This window comes from Phalaenopsis equestris, unplaced genomic scaffold (assembly GCF_001263595.1).
Source record: "Phalaenopsis equestris unplaced genomic scaffold, ASM126359v1 Scaffold000333, whole genome shotgun sequence".
Lineage (NCBI taxonomy): Eukaryota > Viridiplantae > Streptophyta > Magnoliopsida > Asparagales > Orchidaceae > Phalaenopsis > Phalaenopsis equestris.
In genome coordinates this window covers 332,460-355,971 of record NW_018164775.1, presented here as the reverse complement: position 1 = coordinate 355,971, position 23,512 = coordinate 332,460, and the positions used below count along the sequence as shown (strand labels likewise).

The window sequence follows — 23,512 nt, the reverse complement described above, 5'->3', positions numbered from 1 at the left end:
AAGTTATATATATATATATATATATATATATCACCTTATTTATATATGAAAAGGTGTATTCCCCATTTTTTAATTTAAAATTGTGATAATTTTTATGTGATATAATAGAGTTAAGTGATATAAATGTAAAAAAATAGAGTTAGGAGTTGGGTGTGTTATGTATGTAAATGCCCCTGTTGTGAAGTTTTCATGTATTGTGAAAGGCTTCTGCACCCTTTAGTCCCACATCAAAAAATAATAGTTTGTTCTTTAAATTAAAAGGCTCAGATAATTAATTAAATGTGCATCACATGATGTGTGAGTTAAGGTTTGGTTAATAATATGAGTTATTTTAAATAAAATAATTTATTATTTTAAAAATAGAGTCATAATTTATTTGCATATTTTAAATAAGTTGAGCTGGTTATATAAGATAAATTAGGATAGTAAAGCCTACATCCTAAATTTGAATCGTGATGAATGGAAAAAATATTACATCACACTCCGGAGTACACATGAAATGTCGAAAAAAATAATTTTCACTCGGCCGAAACCTGGTCTTAATAACACCACATAATATTCGAATAGCACTTTATTTTTCACAAATATCATCGCGGTATATAAAAAAAATAATTTTCACTCGGCCGAAACCTGGTCTTAATAACACCACATAATACTCGAATGGCACTTTATTTTTCACAAATATCATCGCGGTATATAAAATAACCCCGCAGGATTAGAAATAATGCGGATGGAATATTTCTGTAATATAGCCGGAAAATTAAATAACGCAAAGGAATATTTCTAATTGATTTACCACGTACTTAATATTTTTAAAGTATGTAATTTTCTAATTTTAATTAAAAGATATTAAATTTAAGAATAAAGATTCGAGTTAGGTTTGGGCCGGGCCGCACGCGTCTTTTTTTTATATATAATGGAATTCTATGTGGGTCCCGATATTCCACGTGTCCTTATTTTATTGGACTTCGAACATAGCTCTACATTCAGAGTTCTGATGTAATATTTCCTCTGTTGAATGTGGATTTTCATGATTAGCTCGAATTCTAATTGGTTTATTTATTGAATAACTTAGCTCCCATTGTTGCCCTGCCCTTGTTTAAAAGGTGCAATTTTTTTATCCAGCAAGATTTACGTTGAATACAATTCGAATATGTTGTGAGAATCAAAATAGAAAGAGCTTTAGCTAGTGTCTCTACTATCAGCAACAGTTTCCTAGAGCAACTAAGGTGCAGCTGCCCCAAACATACCATTTATTACTTTCTTAAATGGAATATATGCATTAGAAGATAGTGATGGCATACATATCTAAAGTTAATATGTATTATTAATTTGTTCATTTTATATTGCATTAGTTGTCTAAGCATCTGTTTGGAAATAGAAAGAGCTTTAGCTAGCGTCTCTACTATCAGCAGCAGCTTCATGAAGCAACTAAGGTGCAGCTGGCTCAAACAAACCCTTTATTACTTTCTTAAATGCATATTTGCATTAGAAGATAGAGATGGCATACATATCTAAAGTTAATATGTATTATTAATTTGTTCATTTTATATTACATTAGTTGCCTAAGCGTTTGTTTGGGATAACTTTCTAGTTATTTTTTTCAGACCGTTTTCACATTTTTGTTTGGGAAACTACTTTGTTGTTGTTTTATAAAAAATTATGTGATTGGAAACTGTTTTTTTCAACCTGAAATGTTAAGATATGGTGGTTGTCAAAAAACTACAGTCTGACTTTTTGAAATTAAAATAAATTTGTAATTACCACCACAACTTTTTGAATAGTAATTTTTTTTCTTACAGCTGTTTGGCAATTGTTTATTCAAACAGCCGCACCAATTCCAACAGACCCTAAGATGTGAGTTTTGTTTTCCTAATTATATTTTTTTATTATCTCTTATGATTGGCTTTTCTTATTGATACACCACCAACTAATTTTCATCCAACACGAATCTTGAGGCATGACACAAATCTCGATATAATACTTTAAGCAAGAAACATTCATGATAAAAAGTTATCTAGAGCTGCGATTTCAGTAAACTTATAGTCAAACTGACCTGTTCAATGAGACGGGCCTAATGATATCAAAACTACCCCAGTCCAAGTCAAATCAAGCCCAGATAAAGTCATTAAACCACAGTTAGAAGATTTATGAATACATTTGAAAAGTCAAACAACTGTCAAATATGACAAGTTTATACTCAAATCGAGCGGCTCGACAAGACGAATCCAACAAGCCCAAGATCACTCAATTCTGACATCATTAAGGCACTCAAATGTCCATTAAACGTCGTATGATCGACGGAAGATCTCTGGACCGTCTGATCAAAATAGTTCATATTTTTGCATTAATTACACTTAGAACACTATAAATAGAGCCACATCCCTCTCAGGAGGGGGGAGGAAGTCTAGAGAGAGTCTGAGGTCTTGAGGAGAAGCTGCAACTCAGCATCACTACCAATTGTCGTCGACCACCGCCCCCGCCCCCGGCCCCCCCCCGCCGACTGTCGTCAACCTCCACCTACCGTCATCAATCACCACCAACCAGACGTCGTCAGTCACATTGTAATCTGAAAAATATAGTTACAATTTCTCGTCTGTGGGACGAGGGATTTCTGTAATCATCAATCAATAGTGGATTTCCGCAACTGTGTCAGACCCCATGGTTTTTCCCTAACGGGTTTTCCACGTAAAAACTTATGGAGTCATCACCGTTTTTTTCTATTTCATATCTGTGTGTGCTGAGCTTTTGTACAACGCTAAGACGATAATTTATTATTCTACCGCTGCGAATTTTCTAGCACGCATCACTTATAATAAAATCCTTTTAAGGATTTGTATTTGTTTAATGAACAGGTTAAATAAAAATTTAGGAGATTGGGGTTTAATTCCTCTTGTTCTTATGTGCATTTAGGTTATATTGTGTTAGGAATCATTAAAATATTAAGCTTTATCAATACATTCTTTTAATTTTTTTTATGCAAATAAATTGAAGTAATGCATTCTTGGTTAAAATTTACACTCTCACTTTGGTGATACACCTATAAAAATGTGCAAGTTCGCTAATGTAGATGTTAAGGTGACAAAATTACTATTCATTTTAGTAGAAAGTGCTAAGCCGAAGCAATTATTACAATGCATGATGACATAAATTTGCATAATTATGCCACATATTAATCAATAAAGCATTAGAGATGCTCACATGAAAAATAATACCAATTCTATTTTGAAAAAGTTAGATGATGATAAATGATGTGTCCATTGAAAACTTATGCTGCTAATCATTTTCTTAATCATATAATTAGGCATTTTGAAAGTCAATGTCACTAAGAAAACCCTCTTTGAATGTCTATTCAAAACACAACTTCAATCACTCTAAACTCTATAAATCCTCTTTATTGTTCAATTAATCTAATGGACAACCATCCAATATCACAAATCCTCTTTATAAAAATAGTACACTATTTTTGTGTTATTCATGAAGTCAAAATTTGAATAATGCATTAAATAAGGGCAATTATGTTGTGATAAAAAACACATAAATTCATCATTCATAATATTTATTATAAGGACATTTGAATGCATACCACATAATTATTAAATATTTATTAACATACACAAAAATATTTAATATTACATAAAAAGTATCACTATTGTTAACATTAAAATAGTGAGAAAAAAAAACATTTTCATGGTAATTTATGCCATCAAGCCAATGAGAATCAATATAGTTTCTTCCTAAAGGCTAACACAAGCCAATGAGAACCAATATTACAATATATGTTAAACATGAGCATCTTATAGCATCTTCCTAAAGGCTAATAGACACTCAATGAAGTTTATTTACTTAGAAGGATTAAGTTTTTTCATGAGTACATTCCCCATTATCATTTACCTAACAAAAAAGGAATAGTATTAAGAATGTTAGTTTCTATCACACCCAAGCATACATATATAGAGTTAGGGCAAAACAAAGTGAGGAAATTATCATTCATTTACATCACATTATATGCATATGCTCATCTCATCATAAGGATTTAACTTACCTTCATTAATCAATATGATCAAAATTGTATACAAATTCATGCTAAAATAAAAAAACATAAATACAACAAGAATCTCAAGTCTTTTATTTACACTAATCCCAAAGTTTCAAATTCAAAACAATCATACTACATAAATCATTACATTAAATTTATTCTTAGAAAATACTACATACCATACAACTATGTATGATATCCATGTCCATGTCAATTTTTTTGTATTCCACCAACACTTTTCTTTTTCATGAAATAACAATAATCAATATAAAGCCCAATAGAATATACAAAACTTATCATTGAATTCACTACATGGAGAATATTATAATAGGTATAATTTTACAATGCTTATCATTTACATACATATCACCCAAATCATGTAGTTACATATCTAACTTCTAAATTTTCCTTTTCACATCTGTACTACCTAAATCTTTCATATCACATAAAATACCACAATTTTATTTTATTTTTTTTCAAATGAAATGCATATTTTCATGCAAAGGTAAGATGGGTATGTATGTAAAAATCAAATTTTTTGGTGTAGATATGCAAATACATATGAATTGAGTGGTATGTATGTAAGTCTTTCATAATTATAATATTCATTTATGATGTAGCAACACTTTATTTTATATTCATGAACCATTCATCACTTATATCACAACATATATAGAAACAATATATAATTGATTTGGTTATTATTCTTATAATAATAGTTTATTATCATAACATAACTATATTGCTACCTATCCTCATTAAAACTGTCAGTATATCACTTATATGCATCATGCTAAAAGCTAGGATTTTCACAAAAAAAATGTTATGAGGATAGGGATTTGTATGTTTGTTTTTGTGTATAAGTCTAAAATGACTCATTTTATCATACTAAACTACTTTATTAGTCCATTTCTTTCTAGTTGGCAAAGCACATAACATCTTGTGATCAAATATCAAGATTAGACCAACAGTGATACAGAAAAATGTTAGATTATTTGTATAAATAGAGATCATATTTTATACAGAGGAGATTCCATTTGTGTATTAAGATATGATCAATATATTAAAAGTATAATTATACAAACTCAAGTGAAATCCAAAGTCAATTTTTCAAGCAAACAAAGCCAAATGTTCGATTACTAGAGCCCAACAAAGTGTCCAATCAAGACCCATCATAAAAGGCCAATTAAAAAAAATAAAATGATTAAACTTTAAACATTATTGTTTAAATTTCAAAATTATATTATAACTGCTTTAAACTTTCAAATCTAGATGTTTGCTTGGACTCATCATCATAATAAGAAAATAAATTAGAAACATAGTTGTTATTTTTCTTCATTAATAATCACTTACCTTATCCTCCAAAATTTATCTTTTTTTAATTTTTTAATCATTGTAATCGTATAAATAAAACTAATATAATTTTTTTTTTCCAATTTTGTTAAATTTTATGAGCGGAGAATTGCTCATTTTTAATTTTGTCCTTGGCGGCTCAAGTTTGTTATTTTTTTTATGAAATTAAGCAATTGTCCTTAGTTTATTTTAGTTCATTTTTAGATATACTTGTTTTTTATATTAAGTTCTTATCTCAACCTGATTAATATTTTCTCAAAATCCCCATAACCATATAAATCATCTACTACTAAACTCAACCCTCACATCCACCCCAAGATTTATTTTAAAACTATCAACCAAGCTAAACAAGACTAAAATTTAATCTTGATATCTAATACGTGACACACATAAAATCTTCCAAACAATCACAAGTATTTCTAGTCTATTATCCCACAAAATAAAATTCCTCAAAATGTAGTTCTAAATTAGCACAAATTAGCCCAATTTAGGCAAATCTTATACTTTTCATTACTACAACCTTGCTAATCCCCCATCGCTCCACCACAAATTCTAAAACACTTCTTTAAACATTAATAAAGACAATCTCCCTAAAAAGATCAGCTACCATCATTATATTTGATATCAAAGTGAATCTAAGAATGAGCAATACAATAGTAGGATTTACTTGAGGGAGCTTTTCCCTTATAGTGTGTCTAATGGCTTCACTATAAAAATATATGATTAAAATCAATTTCACCACCCTTCATAAATTTGATATTGGATTTTAAACATAAATATTAGTTTGTTGGTTAATTTTCTTGTTAAGGAATTTTAGTGATTTTTTCAAACTTACATCTTATGTCATATCCTTATTATTTTGACAAAATGTCCACTACTTAGCTTCTCATTCCTAAACAAAAAGTTAAAATATTTGTTTCGAGTACATCATTCAATTTTAGCTAATCTTTGATTTGGTGACTTAGATTAGCACTTCAAAACTGTTGTCTAAATTAGATTTTTTTCCTTTCTTTTAGAAAGAGAAGAGGTTAACAAATTAGTTTGTATATTTATTTGTTTTTTATTTCTTATCATTACTCATATCGCATGTATACTTATTATTTGAATTTTCAAACATAATTTGCATGAGCCCGCCATAATAATGCAAATATAATTTATGAAGTTAATTGACACATTCATCCATCAATAGCCATCTTTCCCTCAAAATTCTCTTTTTTTTTTTTTTTTTTTGATCAATGTAATACTAATAAATAGGACTATTATGTAATAACTTCTTCAATTCTAGAAACGAAATTTTATGTAAAAAATTGCTCTTTCTTAACTTGATGCATGGTGGCCTGGGTTCTCTTCTCTTTGGTGAGATAAGTAATTATTTTTTTGTTGTTTGAATGACCTAGCTCATTGGTGCAGCCTCTGGCGTAACTCCCTCGGGTCGGGGGTTCGAATCTCGTGGTGCGGGCTCTTCGAATTAGGAACAAGCATACTAGAGTTTTCAACCCTTTGAGGGAATCGATATTTGGTGCCCATTGGACCAAACCAAACATCGATTTCACCTTTTTTTTTTCAAAAAAAAAAAGTTATTATTCTTAGTTTATTTTTCAATTTTGCTAGCTTTCATCATAAGTCATGTTTTCAACCAAATTAATTCTTCTCAGCATCCCTAAAATCATATAGAACCATTCACCACTAAGCCCAACCCTTACATCCGCCCCGAGGTTCATCTTAAAGTTCTCGACCAAGCTCGACAAGACTAGAACTTAATCGTGTTACTTGCCACTTGACATACATAAACTCCTCCAAATTTAATCCACTCAACATCGAGACCACAAATCCTAAGGAAACAATCCACAAGAATTCCTAGTCTTTTATCCCACTAAAATCTACCACAACATCAAAATAACAATCCAAAGTCTTTTACACTCCTAAATCTCACTAAAAAGTTCACCCACAATTATCAAATCCTCTCTCTTCAAGGGAAGTATTAATATCATAAAACTGTAAGATAAAGTATCTGTTACAATGTGGGATAAATGAATGGGCACTACACAAATAAAACACAAGAAAGCTTATAACTCAAACTCAATTATTTTATTTACATGAACACACAACATGAGCCCAAAAAACTCGGGACTATTTTGCAGTTATACTATCAAGCCAAACTCAAGCTTGATAATCAATGGCCTCTGAAGGCACTGGCGCTGCATGGTCATAGATACCAAAAGCCTGAGCTGAGGTGTTCTGCAGCATGGGCATGAGAAGATCACAACTACATTTCCCAACCAGCTTTCTTTGACATTCTTAGCGAGTGACGCCAGCACCAGCCAATGCAGCCGTAACAGAAGCAGACCCTTCTTCGAGGGTTCGCCTTTTCTTGATTGTTTCGAAGGCTTTGATGACATCTCCGATCTCCCAATCCGAGAAATCACCCACACCAGCACCACACTCTAGCCCAGCACCAACCTGCAAGAGAAAAGTGAAGGAAAACAAACAGCTATTGGCACTTAGTACAGATGGGCATGTGCATAATTATAAATAGAGAAAATCAAAATATAATAGTGGTGAATTCAGAACTATAACAAGACAAGATAACAGAAATCTATCAGCATTCATGAGTAGATTACCTTTAAATCATTTATTTATGAGAGCAAAGAATAAATAATATGACAGTCAAGGCCCTTTGATAGAGCAGCTATAGTTTAATAACAAAGTATGCATTTAAACATAGGAAGGTTTACATACATACCAACCAATTCTTTTGTATTTACATATCAAACACCTAAACTTTTATTTTGACATTTATACACTCAAATCTTTCATATCATGACAAAAATACCACCACTTTAACTTTTAAAAAGTGAAATACAAATTTCCAAGAATAGGTAAGGTGGTATGAAAAAATTGCAGTTTAGATGTCAGATACGTAAATACATAGGAATTGAGTGGTATGTATGTAAATATTCCTTCAACATGTCCTACACTGCCTCATAAATTACCTATTCTTGATAACAAATTAAACAAATGAATACACTTGGCAAGAGTCTAATGCACACAATAAATCATCAAGATAATGAACTAATAATAATGGTTTTGAACATACCTCCTTCACCTCTTCCTTTACTCGTCTCAGCGAAACAATCGTTCCGGTATGAACCGTCTTCCCCTTCCGAACAACTTGAATACCGCAGTTTTTCACCAGCTTTCCTTCGATCACCATGCATCCAGCCACTCGTCCGCTTCCGCTGCTAAAAGTAGCTCGAACTTCCGCTGCTCCAATGGGCATTTGTTCCTATAGAATCAACACATCAGGATTTTTTTCTAATGAGTGAACTCAAAGCCTTGATGCCATGTTCACGAGTTAAGGAAACAACTCACCTCAACAGGCTCGAGTAGACCTTCCATCGCATCGCGCATATCATCAATGAGATCATAGATAACTCGATACAATCGAATCTCGATGTTCTTTTTGTCGGCATAGCTCTTAACTGACCCAGCTGCTTTCACATTGAAACCGACTATAATAGCCTCAGCGGCAACAGCAAGATCGATGTCGCTGGTGCTTACATCACCCGGGGCTTGGAGAAGGAATTTCAAAGCGACATTATCCTGCGGAAGCACTTGGATGGCATGTCTGATTGCATCAATTGAGCCCTATAATTGATGATGGTGAGTGCCATTATTTCGATCAAGATAACATTTTAAAGATAAAAATGTCAAAAATTGCCCAATGTAAGGAGTTTGGGACTATTTTGGCACTTGTATTTTAAAGAGAAATTTACATATGTAGCATATAATTCTAATGTATTTACATATGCCACATCTAAACTTCTATGCTTACATAAATAGCACCCTGGTGCTTTGAACCCATGCATGAAAAAATGTAAATATGAAAGTTTGGGTGTGAAATAGGTAAATACACAAGAATTGTGTGCTATTATAATGCTGTTGTGGGAGCAAAATGCAAAATTGAGTTACCTGGACATCAACCTTCAGGACAATATTCAGCTGATGCCTGTCTACTCCAGACTGCTTCCCCATTGAAATAGCAGAAGCTAAGGAAGATAGAGTAAGCTTCGTCTCCCCGGCTTTGGAAGATATGTGTGAGACCCGCCGAGATTCCGCACAAGACTCGGCTCTTTGACGTGCCAAATCTAGAAAGTCAACGACCTCAAATTCATCGCCAGCTGCAGGAACGTCGCTAAGGCCAATAACCTATTGAGCAATTAGGGGAGGAATATCAGGTATTCACAACTTTATATTTAACGAACGATGAGTAAAAAAGCTGCCTTGAAAAATAACAGTTTAGGAGGTCAATGGCTAGTGCAACAGGGTATAAAAAAGAAAAATTTACATACATACCACTCAATTATTCCGTATTTACATGTCTAACACTTAATCTTCAATTTTTCATATATATCACCTTACCTATGCATGAAAAGGAGTGTTCACTTTTTAAAAGTTCAAAAAGTGGTATTTTAGAAGCGATATGAAAGATTTAGATGATGTAAATGTTAAAAGTAAAGTTTAGGTGTTAGAGATATGTAAATACATATATGAATTGGGTGGTATGTATTTAAATGCCCCAAAAAAAAAGAAATCAACAACATGCCAATGCATTAAGAGACAGAACAACATCTGAAGTTGAGGAGGCACTGAGGTAAAATTTCATCTTGTCATAATAGTTTCTACCTTCATAAGTTATTCAAAAATATCAACACCCAAATTTAAAAGGAACAAAAAAATCAATTCCATGCAGTTTTGTTATGGATCCAAGGCTTAAAAAAGTAAAATATACACAACATAATATTTGAAGTTCGTAATTTTAAATTATATGGCAACTAAGAAATCAGAAAGTCATGCACTTTTGTCCGGTCTTTCACACTCCACCATCTTCAAAAATACTTGGCAAGCTAACTATGGAAAAGAAGAATATAGAGAAGACCAGAATGTAGAAAGCAATCCAAGGGACTCCAAAAGATTCCACGGCATTCTAGAAAAAACTAAAAGGTGAATATTCCAAAGAATTCTATATTGTTCCACATAATTCCATAGATATGCTGAAAGAAACAAGCTTTTAAAAGAACAATAGACTATTATGGAAAGTTCTAGAAGCATATATATATATAAAGAACAATGTAGAACTATCTAGAAGATAGCATATTCTTATGTAATCTATAAAGTTCTCTTAAGCTCGAGGAGGGCTAAAAATAGAAGTTCCTCCCCTTCATTTGGATCCATCCAAGAACATTCAAGGTTCCCAAGCATTCAAGTGTTGTAATCACTCTTTCTTAGCGAAATGTTTCTTTCTTCAATACTTCTCCTTACTCTTCTTCCTAGAGTGTTTTGTGCATACAACTCCAAAAGTTGTGAGGGTTAGGTTAATTTAGTGTCAAGGAAGAATGCAGAAGCCGCGCGGGTGACTTGAGGTAAGTTAATCCGAGACAGACCTCATCATTTTAACTCGAGAACTAAATTTACTTCACATGTTAATAATGAACAGCTTGTGATAATCCATCCGATCTATCATGAATTAAGCATATGGTTTCAAAAGGAAAATAAATAATGTGCATTTAAAATGCACCCACAATTAGGCTACTTGTTTCCAAGAGAGATTTTAATATAAGAGCTAATAAATTCCAAAATATGACGAATCCTTCCTTCAGCCATGTTATTAATAACAGACTTATACCTACAGGCAGCAAACAGGAATTTCAGCTTCCACTATCTCTGCTAATAACCAGCTGTATTAGGGACCACTACCACTCTCTAGAATAATATATGTTTCATCACACACACACACACGTTTACTATAATAGTGGTGTTGAAGATACCTTTAACCTTTCTTCCCGCTTATTAGAAATGATCTACTCATTTTATCTCTTTTAGCTATTCCCTTTACTGTTGTTCTACACAACAGCTCATACTCAATTGCCATAGAAGTTTATCATGGTATCAGAGCTTCCAGGAAGAAGATCAAGGTTTTTATCCTCAGCCCTAAATCACGGTTTTTTTTTTTTTTCCTTTCTCTCCTCCCTTTGTCTCTGTTTCTCTACCGCCAATGTCGGTGAACTCCTCACAAATCAATCAAGAAGCTGTTAATGAGTCATTGCACATGACCGAAATCCCCATCCCCTCATCTCTCAAGTTTTTGAAGACCAATATCAAAACTACGGCTAATGTCCAACAAACTTCAGAAAATTACCCAAAATGGAAACCTCTAATTTACAAGCTCTTCAAAGCCAATGGATTCGAGGGCTTCCTCGATTGAACCACTCCAATCCATTCCCAACCCACACTTTCTCCAATATATCTCCTATCATTTTACCCTACATTCATAACCTTGAATCCACCAATTACATTTGGAAAACTCTTCAAAGTCGTTTGCAATCAACCAATTGATCCCGTCTAATTCAACTCTGAAATGAACTCCACCACATCTCCATGAAAAAACAAATTTATGTCCCAATATCTGTTGACAATCAAATCCCCAGTTGACAGCATCGTCGCAGCTGGAGGATATATTGATCGAGAGGACATTATTCTTCACATCCTCAATGGCTTGCCCAATTTAAACCAATCCTTCAAAACAACTATCTGAACCAAATCAGAACCAATTAAACTCGACGACATCTACTCCCTCCTTTGCGGCAAGGAGATAAATATTTCGGTTGAAACTGCTAAAGAAACCTAATGCCATTGATTTTTTTAGTGCTCGTGGCAGCAACAATGGCTCTCATACCCGTGGTTGGGGTCCCTATTATAAGAGGGGCTCTCGAAGATCATCAAATTTGAACTGAGGAGATCAAAATCAGGTTCAGATAGCTAACCTTCCATCTTGCCAAATTGTAGCAAATTTGGTCGTACCACTCTTCAATGCTGGCATTGCACCAATTTTAGCTCATATTCATCTACCAAACAAAAGGCCGCACTCACGTCATCCATCGAACCATCTTCAAAAAATTGGTTACTAGACTCGGAAGTCACCGCCCATCTCATCTCAAACTATGATTATCTTCAGAAGGCCCCACCGTACACCGGCTCCGACTCGGTCACCACTGGTGACGGCTCCAATCTTCCAATCACCCACAACGTGCAAGCTATCCTACCAACACCACAATGTAAGCTCCGCCTCTCCAAGCTCTTTCACTTTCCCTTTTTAACTCACAATCTTCTCTTTATCCATAAATTAAACTTTGATAGCAATTGTAATATTTCATTCACTCCATCTTCCTTTGTCATTAAGGACAGGAGCACCAACTTTCTAAGTTTTGAGAAAAATTGGCTAAATTCTGAATAGACTCGATGCGCTTTCATTCCATTAAATAATAATTTTATAATTTATTTTAGGTACAAAATATTATGTATAATTTATTTTAGATAACTTAATAATACATATTCCTAATCTAAATATTAAGTTGAAAGGAAAATAAATCAGAATAAATATATTGGAAATAATTTAAATAAGGAAGCTCCTAATTATAGAAAACTCCTAATTTAGCTGTCTGATTTTCGTTCCTGATTGACATCCCCCCTCAAATTGATATTGACTGATCATGAAGCATCAATTTGCCAACAAGAAACTAATAACATTGTCAGGACAAAAAAAATCCTCAAACTGTCGAAGCCGAGAGTGTCGAAGCCTAAAATTGTCGAAGTCTGAGAGTGTCGAAGTATAAGAGTACCGAAGTCTGAGAGTGTCGAAGCCTAAGAGTGTCGAAGCCTAAGAGTGTGGAAGCCTGAGATGACGAAGCCTTGAGAGTGTCGAAACCTGAGAGTGTCGAAGCCTGAGAGTGTCGAAGTTTTAAAATGTCGAAGTCTGAGAGTGTCGAAACCCAAGAGAGCCAAAGCCCGAGAGTGCTGAAGCCCAAGAATGCCGAAGCCCGAAAGTGTCGAAGCCCGAAGCCGAAGCGAACGAAGCGAAGCGTAAGAAGCAGTCGAAGGTGCCACAGAAGCAGCGATGCCTAGTGAAGAAGATCTGAATCAGACGAATAATAATACAAACATAACAACCCTTTTCAACCTAAGAATCATTGTATTCCACAATGAATGGATTTTGCACTTCTGAATAAGTTCCATCTCCTTCAAGACATAATTCTTCTTTTCCAGCTTGTTCTTCACGAGAAAAGTTGTGGATCTCCGGCAGCACATCTGTCGCTGGTTTGTCCTGCGAGAGGCTATCAAAACATGTGCTCTGATCTGTAAGCACGGTACTCACCCATGTCTGAACGTTATTCAGATGTCAGCCGAAGGATATGCTTCCATATCGCCCCATTCTCTCCATCCCTTTAACTGATCTCCGCAGTCGATCAACGGAGTTGTCGATCGTCTCGATGCAATCACGAACGACACCGCCGTCGCAGGTTCTTCGAGCTGTGGAGGAAAATTTTAAGCTCGCCGACATTTTGTGAACGAAGTTCGAGGCTGCGAAGGCGTGATCGGCTGAAACTTTAAGGGTCGCGTGAGCGAGTTGGCAGGGGCTGCGGTGCTGGATCGCTAGGATATAGTAGATTAGGCACTTCTTGCAGAGATTGGGGTAGCGGGTTACCTTGCAGGTAGATCGGATGAAGTTTATGGGAGCTGCTGCGGTGGTGTTGAAGGAGAGGGCGATGGAGATCGTCGCCGCTGCGGCGGCTAAGGTTAAGATCGGGGATCTATGTTTTTCTACTGTGTTTCTTGTTCTAAAATTTCGCTTAGGTTTTCACAAAACCCCAAAAATTTATCCATTGTGTTTCTTGTTCCGACGGCGGTGCAGATGAAGAAGACGAGGGTTTTAGGCAAAGTAGACGAGCGAGAATAAGACAAAGAAATAGTTCCTCCCTTCCCGCAACAAAAAGACCGGCGTGAAGGAAGTTTTGACGGTCCTCCAACGATTATCAGTGGTTAATGCAAAATTTTAGCTCTGATACCATGTCAAAACTTTGAGAAAAAAATGCTAAATTCTGAATAGACTCGATGTCTTTTCCCTTTGCTTCTTTTCCCTTTGCTTTCATTATTCCCTTTGCTTTCATTACATTAAATAATAATCTTATAATCTATTTTAGGTACAAAATATTATGAATAATCTATCTTAAGTAACTTAATAATACATATTCCTAATCTAAATATTCAGCTGAAAGAGAAATAAATCAAAATAAAGATATTAAAAATAATTTAAATAAGGAAGTTCCTAATTATAGAAAATTCATAATTTAGCTGCTTGATTTCCGTCCTTCCTGATTGACACCAACCACATCTTCTTGCAAAGATCAAGCAAGAACAATCTATCCCATCTCCGCCCTTGCTGTAAACCAATCCTCATCGACATCTGCTCTCCTTCGGCACCGAACACTTGGCACCCACATCACACCACCATAACTACTATTCTCTAAGACAAACAATATCAAAGCTAGAACATGATATTGTTTTAGAGAATAGTAGTTATGGATGTAACTCATCTAAGAGTCATTAGCAATTTTTTAATACTTCTGCTTCAGCATCCCACCATAGCTTTGACCTAGTTCATTCTTATGTATGAGATTCTACACCCACACCCTCTTTACAAGGTTATAAATATTATCTTCTGTTTATTGATGATCACACCAGATTTATTTGGGCGTTTCCTATGTTTGCAAAGTTTGAAACGACAAATAAATTTATTCTCATCCACAAACTTACTCAAAATCAATTCAATACTAACTTCAAAATCTTGCGATCTAATTAATGTGGCGAATACACATCCCATTTTGTTAGGGGGTTTAGGGACAAACATCGTCGTCTTATTGAAACAACGCGAGCCCTTCTCCTCACCACCCATCTTCCTTACAAATTCTGAATTGCAGTTGTACTCGCTGCAAGCTACCTCATAAATTTCATGTCGGCCAAAAAAACTAAACTAAAAAGTTCGTATGAACTTCTTTATCATAAAACACCTGCATATAACCACCTCCGCACTTTTGGATGCCTACGCTTGGCAAAAACCCCAAGCTCCACACAAATTGGCTCCTATTTTTGAGTCCTGTATATCCATTAGCTACGCACCCTATTACAAAAGATACGAACAACCAAACCCAACAAATCATCTCGAGACATGTTGTCTTCAATGAATCAGTATTTTCATACCAAAACCCAACCTCCCAATCTCTCATCACTCATACATATATCTAACCGAACCTCCTCCTTCATATCTCACACAATCCCATCACGTCCTCAACACATCGCATCATTACAACTAAACATCCCTCGGCTCCATCCCCTCCAGAACTAAGAGCTTCATCCCCTTCAGAAACAAGAGCTACCACAACCGCATCATAACTAATCCCAACCTCCACAACCACTCAAGATCAAACTTCTAGCATAACCGAACTCTCCACCTCACCTCCTTTAGTGCCACCAACATTCCAACAACATACATCCAAATACCCCATGACGACTCATTTCCAGACCATATTCCTCCAACCAAAGCAAATTCTAAACCTCAATACCTCAAGCAATTCACCACCCGATCCAACCACCTATCAACAAGCAAAACATCATCTCCACTGGCGTAAAGTCATGTCCAAGGAGTTCAAACCCCTTCAAAGGCAAGGAACCTGGGTTCTTGTCGATCCAGCATCCCATTCTAACATCATAGGCTACAAATGAACATACCAAATCAAATATCCTCAAGATAGCACACCCAGCTAATTCAAAGCCCATTTGGTAGCACAAGGTTTTAAACAATAGCAAGGCATTCAATATGTTGAAACCTTTGGCTCGGTTACCAAAATGCCAACTATTCGCATTCTGCTCTCAGTTGCAACTAACCATAAATAGTTGGTTCAACAACTTGATGTCTCAAATACAATTCTTCACAGCTACTTGGACGAAACCAATGATACACATCAACCTCAAGGTTTTCAAGTTTCTCAACATCTGATCAAAGTATGTCTTTTTAAAAAGGTCATTTATGACCTTAAACATGCACCAAGAAAATTGTAATCAATTGTTATTACCTACATGCGCAATCAAGGCTTCCACTTAAGCTCAGTCGATCTCATTTATGCCCAAACCACTATTTATTTCCTTGTCTATGTGGATGACATTCTCATCACGGGGAACAATTCATCCACCATCACCTATCTCATCCAAACTTTTAAAACCAAATTTCAACTAAAGGAACTTGGTCCCATTGCAACCTTTTTCGGTATTACCACCTAAACCACACCTTTCGAATATCACTTATCCCAAACTTCCTACATCCACAACCTTCTTCAACAACTTAGAATGTCAAATTGAGGACTAATAATACCCGCTTCCACTTAAAATTCAACCCAGCCACAACACCACACATGAATTCCATGATATCACACAATATCGTCACCTAGCTGGATCCCTACAATTCATCACAATCACCCGACCCGACATTGCTTTCACCGTCAACTACATTTGCCAACAAATGCACTGCCCACTCATCAACTACTTTCAACTAATCAAGCGCCTACTACGCTATCTCAAGGGAACAATTAACTTTGGACTTCCCATCACCAAAAATAATCTACAGCTCTAAACCTACTACGACTCTGACTGGGCCGGTGATTCCCAAAATCAACGCTCCACCACCGGCTTCTGTACCTTTTTTTGGTAATACTCTCATATCTTGGATTGTTCAAAAGCAAAATATCATGGCAAGATCCTCCCACGAAGCAGAATACAGGGCTCTTGCAGCGGCTAAAACGAATGTTCTTTGGATCAAACGACTTCTACAAGAGTTCCACATCCCTCCTACCACTCCCACACCAATTTTTTTATGACAACACCTCAACAATTGCTATAGCCCTCAATTCCATATTTCACGCTCGAAAGAAACATGTTGAGATCGACTACCACTTTATTAGGGATCACATCGCCTCGGGCAAAGTTCAGGTTCAACACATCAGCTCCTCAGATCAGGTTGTTGACATCTTCACCAAAAGCCATTTTGCATCAGTTTTCAACACACTTCGACACATCCTTACTATCACTTCCCTCGATGGTTGGCATGAGGGGAGATAACAGACCTACACCTACAGGCAGCAAACTAGAATTTCAGCTTCCACTATCTCTGCTAATAGCCAACTGTGGTGGGTACCACTACCACTCGTGATCGCGTAATAGTGGTGGTGAAGATACTTTTGACCTTTCTTCTTGTTTATTAGAAATGAACTTCTCATTTTATCTCATGCAACTATTCCCTTTACTGTTGTTCTACACAAAAGCTCATACTCAATGGCCATGGATGTTTTTCAATTATAGCTGGCTGAAAATTTAGAAACAATTTAAAATTTTAATAACAAGAAAGAAAGGAATTAGAAACCTGAACAGCCATCGATGGTCCTACTTCATCAACACGACTGCCCCTATCATCAAATAAAGCACGAACCTGTTCATCAGAAAGTGTGTAAAGTTAAAAATAAATGGATGCCATTAATTCCATGCAAAACTAGGACAAAGTTCACCTCTGAGTCCAGGATTAACGTTAACTTGTAGTTTTCTATAAAGAACTAAATTTTCTGAAAAACTAACCTTTCCATAAGCTTCACCACATACAACAATATCACCCCTTCGAAGAGTTCCATTTTGCACAATAAGTGTGGAAACAGGCCCTCTTGATTTCTCAAGTCCCGCTTCTATGCAAATTCCTTTTGCTTTTCGATAAGGATTTGCCTTTAACTCTTGCATCTATAAATGTTAAAATTGAAATAGAATGAAAGATGAAAACTTCCGCAAAGAAAAATAAATGTTACTTTGACATAAGAAACCGATATAAGTTGGGGGGCCTCTCATACCTCAGCAACTAACATGACAGTCTCTAACAGTTCATCGACATTCTCGCCATTAAGAGCACTTATCTGACAAAAAATAAGAGTAAAAAATAAGCTATGCCATAGAGTTTCAGACAAAAGAGCAAAGAAATAAACGAAAACTCGAGTGGCTGAATTAGTGAAACAACCTTGACCATAGGGATGTCACCACCCCACTCTTCTGGCATAAGACCAGCCTGCGAAAGTTCTTGCATAACTCTATCCGGATTAGATCCATCCTTATCTATCTGAGAGGGCGAAAGAAAGTAAATGAGTAAATTGTCAAAATAATCCCATGAGTTTCGATAGTGGGTTATTTTAGTCCCAGAGTTTATAAAAGTGCTAAATAAGTCCCCATAATGTTTTAATGGGAGGGGCTGAAATAGTCCTCAATATGAGCTATTTCAACCAATATTAAAAAAATCTGGGGTCTAAATTCATATTTTTATAAATAATACGGGAAAAATGGATCATCTACATGCCTTGTTTATTGCTATTATGATAGGCACACCGGCTGCTTTTGCATGAGCTATCGCCTCATTCGTTTGTGGGCGGACACCATCATCAGCAGCAACCACAATAATGATTATGTCTGTCACTCTCGCTCCACGAGCTCTCATTACACTGAATGCCTGTGGAAGACAAGATTAATTCCTCCATTTCAATAAGCATGTGAAGCAATATTACCATAAAGCTCCACAATTTTGAAGGCATAAGAACACGTATTACAGTGTATGTATGATCAAGAAGTATGAAAAAACTAGAACACAACGGTCAAAAATTTAAATGGACATATAAAACAAAACCATTGAGAAGCTAACCAGACTTTAGCATAGCATGCATACCTCATGCCCAGGTGTATCAAGGAAAACACAAGACTGAGGTTTTCCATCTATGGAAACTTCAACCTTATATGCTCCAATGCCTTGCGTTATTCCGCCTGCTTCAGATGCCACCACCTGTAAATTTTTTTTTTTATATATATTTAATATAGAGAGCAACCAACAAAAAGTTAAAAAAATTCAATCTCTAGCATTAAGATTAAAGCATGAATTGCAAAAAGAAATAAACGTACCTTGCTCTTACGAATATAGTCCAAAAGAGTTGTCTGTCAATTCAATATAACGAACCAAAGAAACACATGAGCAAATTTCATCTTTGGATTAAACTGTGATGATCAAAATATTATAGAAAAGTACCTTTCCATGATCAACATGGCCCATAATTGTGATAATCGGAGGCCTTACTTCTAGCAGATCCAAATCTTCCTCATCTAGTACCTCTTTTTTCTTCGCCATCTCCTGCACTGTAACCTGAGCAGCTTCAATAACTTCCACATCATATTCCTTGCATATCATTTTAACCATATCTTTTCCCAGAGTATGCACTGCATCAGGTTTGATCCCCTTTGAATACAGAAACCCAAGAATTTCTACTTCACTAACAGCGAGATTGTAAGCTAACTCCTCAGTAGGCATTCCCTCATCCCCAACCTCAACAATCTCTACTTTAACGGGTGCTGCAGCTTTAGCTGCCTCAAGTCTTGCAGCCTTGCGACTTGCCTTTGTCCATTTCCTTCCCTTCCTTGCACCAGGAATAGGTACATCAAGCTCTGAAGCATCTTCCTCAGTTATGTCAACATCATCTTCTACCAATCTTTTACGCAAACCACCAATAGCACTGGATTTCTTCCAGCGCTCCTCCTTGAACTTTGAAGGGGGCACCTTTACGGGTTTTGTGGGCATCAAAACAGCTTCTGCAATGGGATCAACAGCTGATTTCTTAGATGCAAACTTGTCAATAAGAATTGGTTTTCTCTCTTTTGTAGATGTAGGTTTCTGTGCAGTACTTATATTTGCAGACTGAGAAGCAACACCGGGCTTTGCTTGCAGCCTTGGTACAGCTTTAGGAGGAACTGGTACAGATTTCTGAGGTCTGAAAACTTTAGGAGATGAAGTTTCTTGTTTGATTGTCTCTGATACCATAGGAGCCTTTTCCTCTTCCTCTTTGTCTTTAGCAATCCTTGGTACTTCCTTGACCATCTTCTGTACATTTGTTACTGGGTTCCCCTTCCGCCACACACTCTTCACTGTTTTCGACTTCTGAGAAGAGTTGTTAGCGTTCCCATATCTGTTGGGCTTAGAACTACCATTTGTTTTGACATTGCCCCTACTCTCACTACCACCTGATTTAACTGGATTAACAACCATCCCAGTCTCCAGTTTCTCCACCTTCTCCAAAACCTCCCCCAATGACTTTATAACCTTCTCTCTATCTTCATCCCGAGTTTCTACTCTTTTTCCAGTAAAAACTCCCCCATTTAATGATGCAGTGGAGCTTGCAAAATCGGCAGGACTACTTGGCCTACCTTTTAAAACTGGTTTTGGGGCAGCCTTGAGAATTAGATCAGCATCCTCGTCTTTATTAGCACTAATAGCTTGATATACTGATTCAAGGGAAGAAGAAACGACCTTCTCATCTATTAAGTTTGGTGTAACCATGCACTTACAGAAACTACGGCGATAATGCAAAACCCATTGCTGCCTCCTGCCAGAGTTACTGAAACTAAGCCTTGAGATTACGTGGATTCTTTTATTGCCCAATACCAAAGAAGCGGTCTCGAGGTGTGAGGAGTGCGAAGCCCTCACGCTTCCCAGGGTTGCAAGGGAAGCAGGAGAAGCCATTACTTCAAACTGACAAACCTAAAACGCACATAAAGAGCGGAGTGCTGCGATCTCTAGGAAAAAGCTCTAGCCTAAAGTAAGTGAAAAGAAAAAAATTCTCATTTTTGGTCCGCCTCGGATCTCCAAGCACAACGAACGGTCTCCCGAGCTCAAAAATTCAACAAAAAATGCTATTTTTGGGGGGTTTCGGAATGAAAGAACCCTAATTTCGCGGCAGAGAAGATAAACGATTGAACTTCCGATCAAATCTATAAACTTCCACGGCGAAGACGACAGCTTACCTCCACAAATTTGCGGTGGGAGGGCTATTCTTCAGGGTGGGGAACAAGACGGAGAGAGCGAAGAAGGGCGTGAGGCCGATGATTTATTGGTTTTGTGCTTTAAGAGGCAAAATCGAATGGTGGGACAAGCGGCCGAAGGCTAGTGGTTCGTAGGAGAGATGTGTGGCAATTCCTCAGCTTGTCAATTTCTATAGGATAAGGTTTTTGATCCGAAAAACCCTCAGCCATATTATGCATAATGCATGATTTTATTCTATTTCAGTCTATAGATATATACATACTAGTACAAATTCAAATAGGCCAAAAGCACATTAATGAAATTAATAGTAAGAAAATAAATAAATTTTACCTATTTTTTAGTTAATAATTTTAATAATTTTTAATTAAAATGATCAAGGGAGTAAATTTGTTACTATAATTAATGATAAAAAATATCAAAGCAATGAAAATTTTAATTATTAATCTTAAAATTATAATTGATAGATAATGATTAATATAATTTATAATTCGATAACTAAAAAAAAAATATTTTTATGGCAAATTTTCAAAGCAATGAAAATTTTAATTATTAATCTTAAAATTATAATTGATAGAATATGATTAAAATAATTTATAATTCGATAACGAAAAAATATTATTTTTATGGCAATAAACAAATGAGACCTTGTAGACAAAGCCTTAAAAAACATTTGGTTAAAAAAACTTAATTATAAAAATTAAATCAATATAAATGCATGCCTTTGTGAAATGTAAACCATTTCATCGATAAAAACTGTCATAAATTGCATATACACCACATTCCATTGAAAATACTTACAAAACAAGGTTACCAAGGATCTGAGGTAGGAGCAAGAGACAAGTGAACTAGATAGGAGCAATCAAGGGAGAGAGTTGAGTGAGGAGTTACATAGGGCTCGAGCGGGGGAAGGTCAAACAGAGGGGTAAGGGAGTAATAATCTGATCGAAAACGCGAACCGCGGGGTTGATCTCGCTGGTCGCGTCTAATAGAAGAATCCAAACTGCGGAGTAGGATACACAAACCGTACACACGAAATAAACGTTATTTGCGCTATTTCAAAACGCAAAACTCAAGAATAAGCTGTCCCAAACGGGCCCTAAGTCTCTCTCTCTCTCTCTCTCTCTCTCTCTATCTTCGTATACATGAAAAGTGCCATGTAATCCAGAAAAGGCCAAAAGATTTTGCACGAAAATAAAAAACATGTATATCAATGAAATGTTTCAGAAAAGACAAAAAAGACAAAAGTCTGGACATGCTTTTGAACTGGAAACCGACATCGGCATGAAAGGTGTAAGAAAAAAAATAAAAATACATTTATATTTATTTATATTTTTTAAAAGGCTGAACTGGTTCTCCGATTTATAGGTTGAACTGCCGGTTCAACCAGTTTCTGGCGATTCACAGTCAGAGAAGTATTCTAGTGTGCTCCGGATCAGACTGACCACAAGTTCACAGTCAAACGGGTAAAACCAGCCGATTCAGTCCGGTTTTGTAGACGGTTATTGTTTTAGTCTGATTGGTTTGGACTCAAATCATTTTTTTGTCTTTATCCTGGCTCAGATGGCTCCATCATATCTGATAAGTGAGCATGTCGATTTTTTATTAGTAGATCCTCCTTTATCATGTTTCCTCTATTCTGGACCATTGATTCTCCTCGGGATCTGCTTAACCATATTTTTTATGCACAATAACTTTATGATAAAAAATCACTTGATTCGAATTTAAGAAATAACGGGAATAGAAAAATTAGTGTTTAAATTAACTAAGGTCATAATAAAAGAATTTCAATGATTATGATGATAGTTCAATAATTTAAATGAAAGTCTGTATGTTATACTGAGAGAAATGACGATGAAGAAATTTTTAGTTAGGTTATAAGAGCACTTATATAAGCTAAATACGACTTAATTTAGGGTATGAATGTGAGAGATTCAAAATATATAATTTTTCATTAGGTTACATATTCTAGAGTATTAGCCTCAAATTATTTTGCAATTGGAGATAAAATTAAATGAAAATCTGCATCTTGTTAAGAAATTATGGTGCTATATGTTTAAAATGTAAACAAAAGAAAAATTGTGCCAAATGAATAAATATTTTATAACAGTCCAAAGAGGCCCATTTCAAAGAGCGATTATTGCGTGCGGAGAGCTCACGTAGAGCGCAGATGTATGACAGTGCAGCCGCGATACGTGGCTGTGATCGGAGAGCGCACGCAGCTCTGCGTGCGCTCTCCGCACACAATAATTAGACCTTTTCAAAATTAGCGTGCACAAGTTTCGTGCATTTTAAAAATGGAAAAAGTAAATATACTACCAACTGTCACATTCAAGAAATTGAAA

The 23,512-nt window shown here is 35.7% G+C and overlaps 1 protein-coding gene across 1 annotated transcript; it reads right to left on the bottom strand.

Annotated features, from left to right (window-relative positions):
* Window positions 1–7,373: 7,373 nt before the first annotated feature.
* Window positions 7,374–21,353, bottom strand: LOC110025801 (translation initiation factor IF-2, chloroplastic). The gene is made up of 12 exons (XM_020726456.1): window positions 19,386–21,353; window positions 19,262–19,294; window positions 19,032–19,145; window positions 18,669–18,818; window positions 18,336–18,434; window positions 18,172–18,234; window positions 17,909–18,064; window positions 17,700–17,765; window positions 9,365–9,601; window positions 8,765–9,040; window positions 8,490–8,678; window positions 7,374–7,852 (listed from the first exon to the last, which is right to left on the bottom strand). Exons 1-12 carry the CDS (start codon window positions 20,868–20,870, stop codon window positions 7,691–7,693), a joined length of 3,030 nt encoding a protein of 1,009 aa, XP_020582115.1. The 5' UTR covers window positions 20,871–21,353; the 3' UTR covers window positions 7,374–7,690.
* Window positions 21,354–23,512: the final 2,159 nt, after the last annotated feature.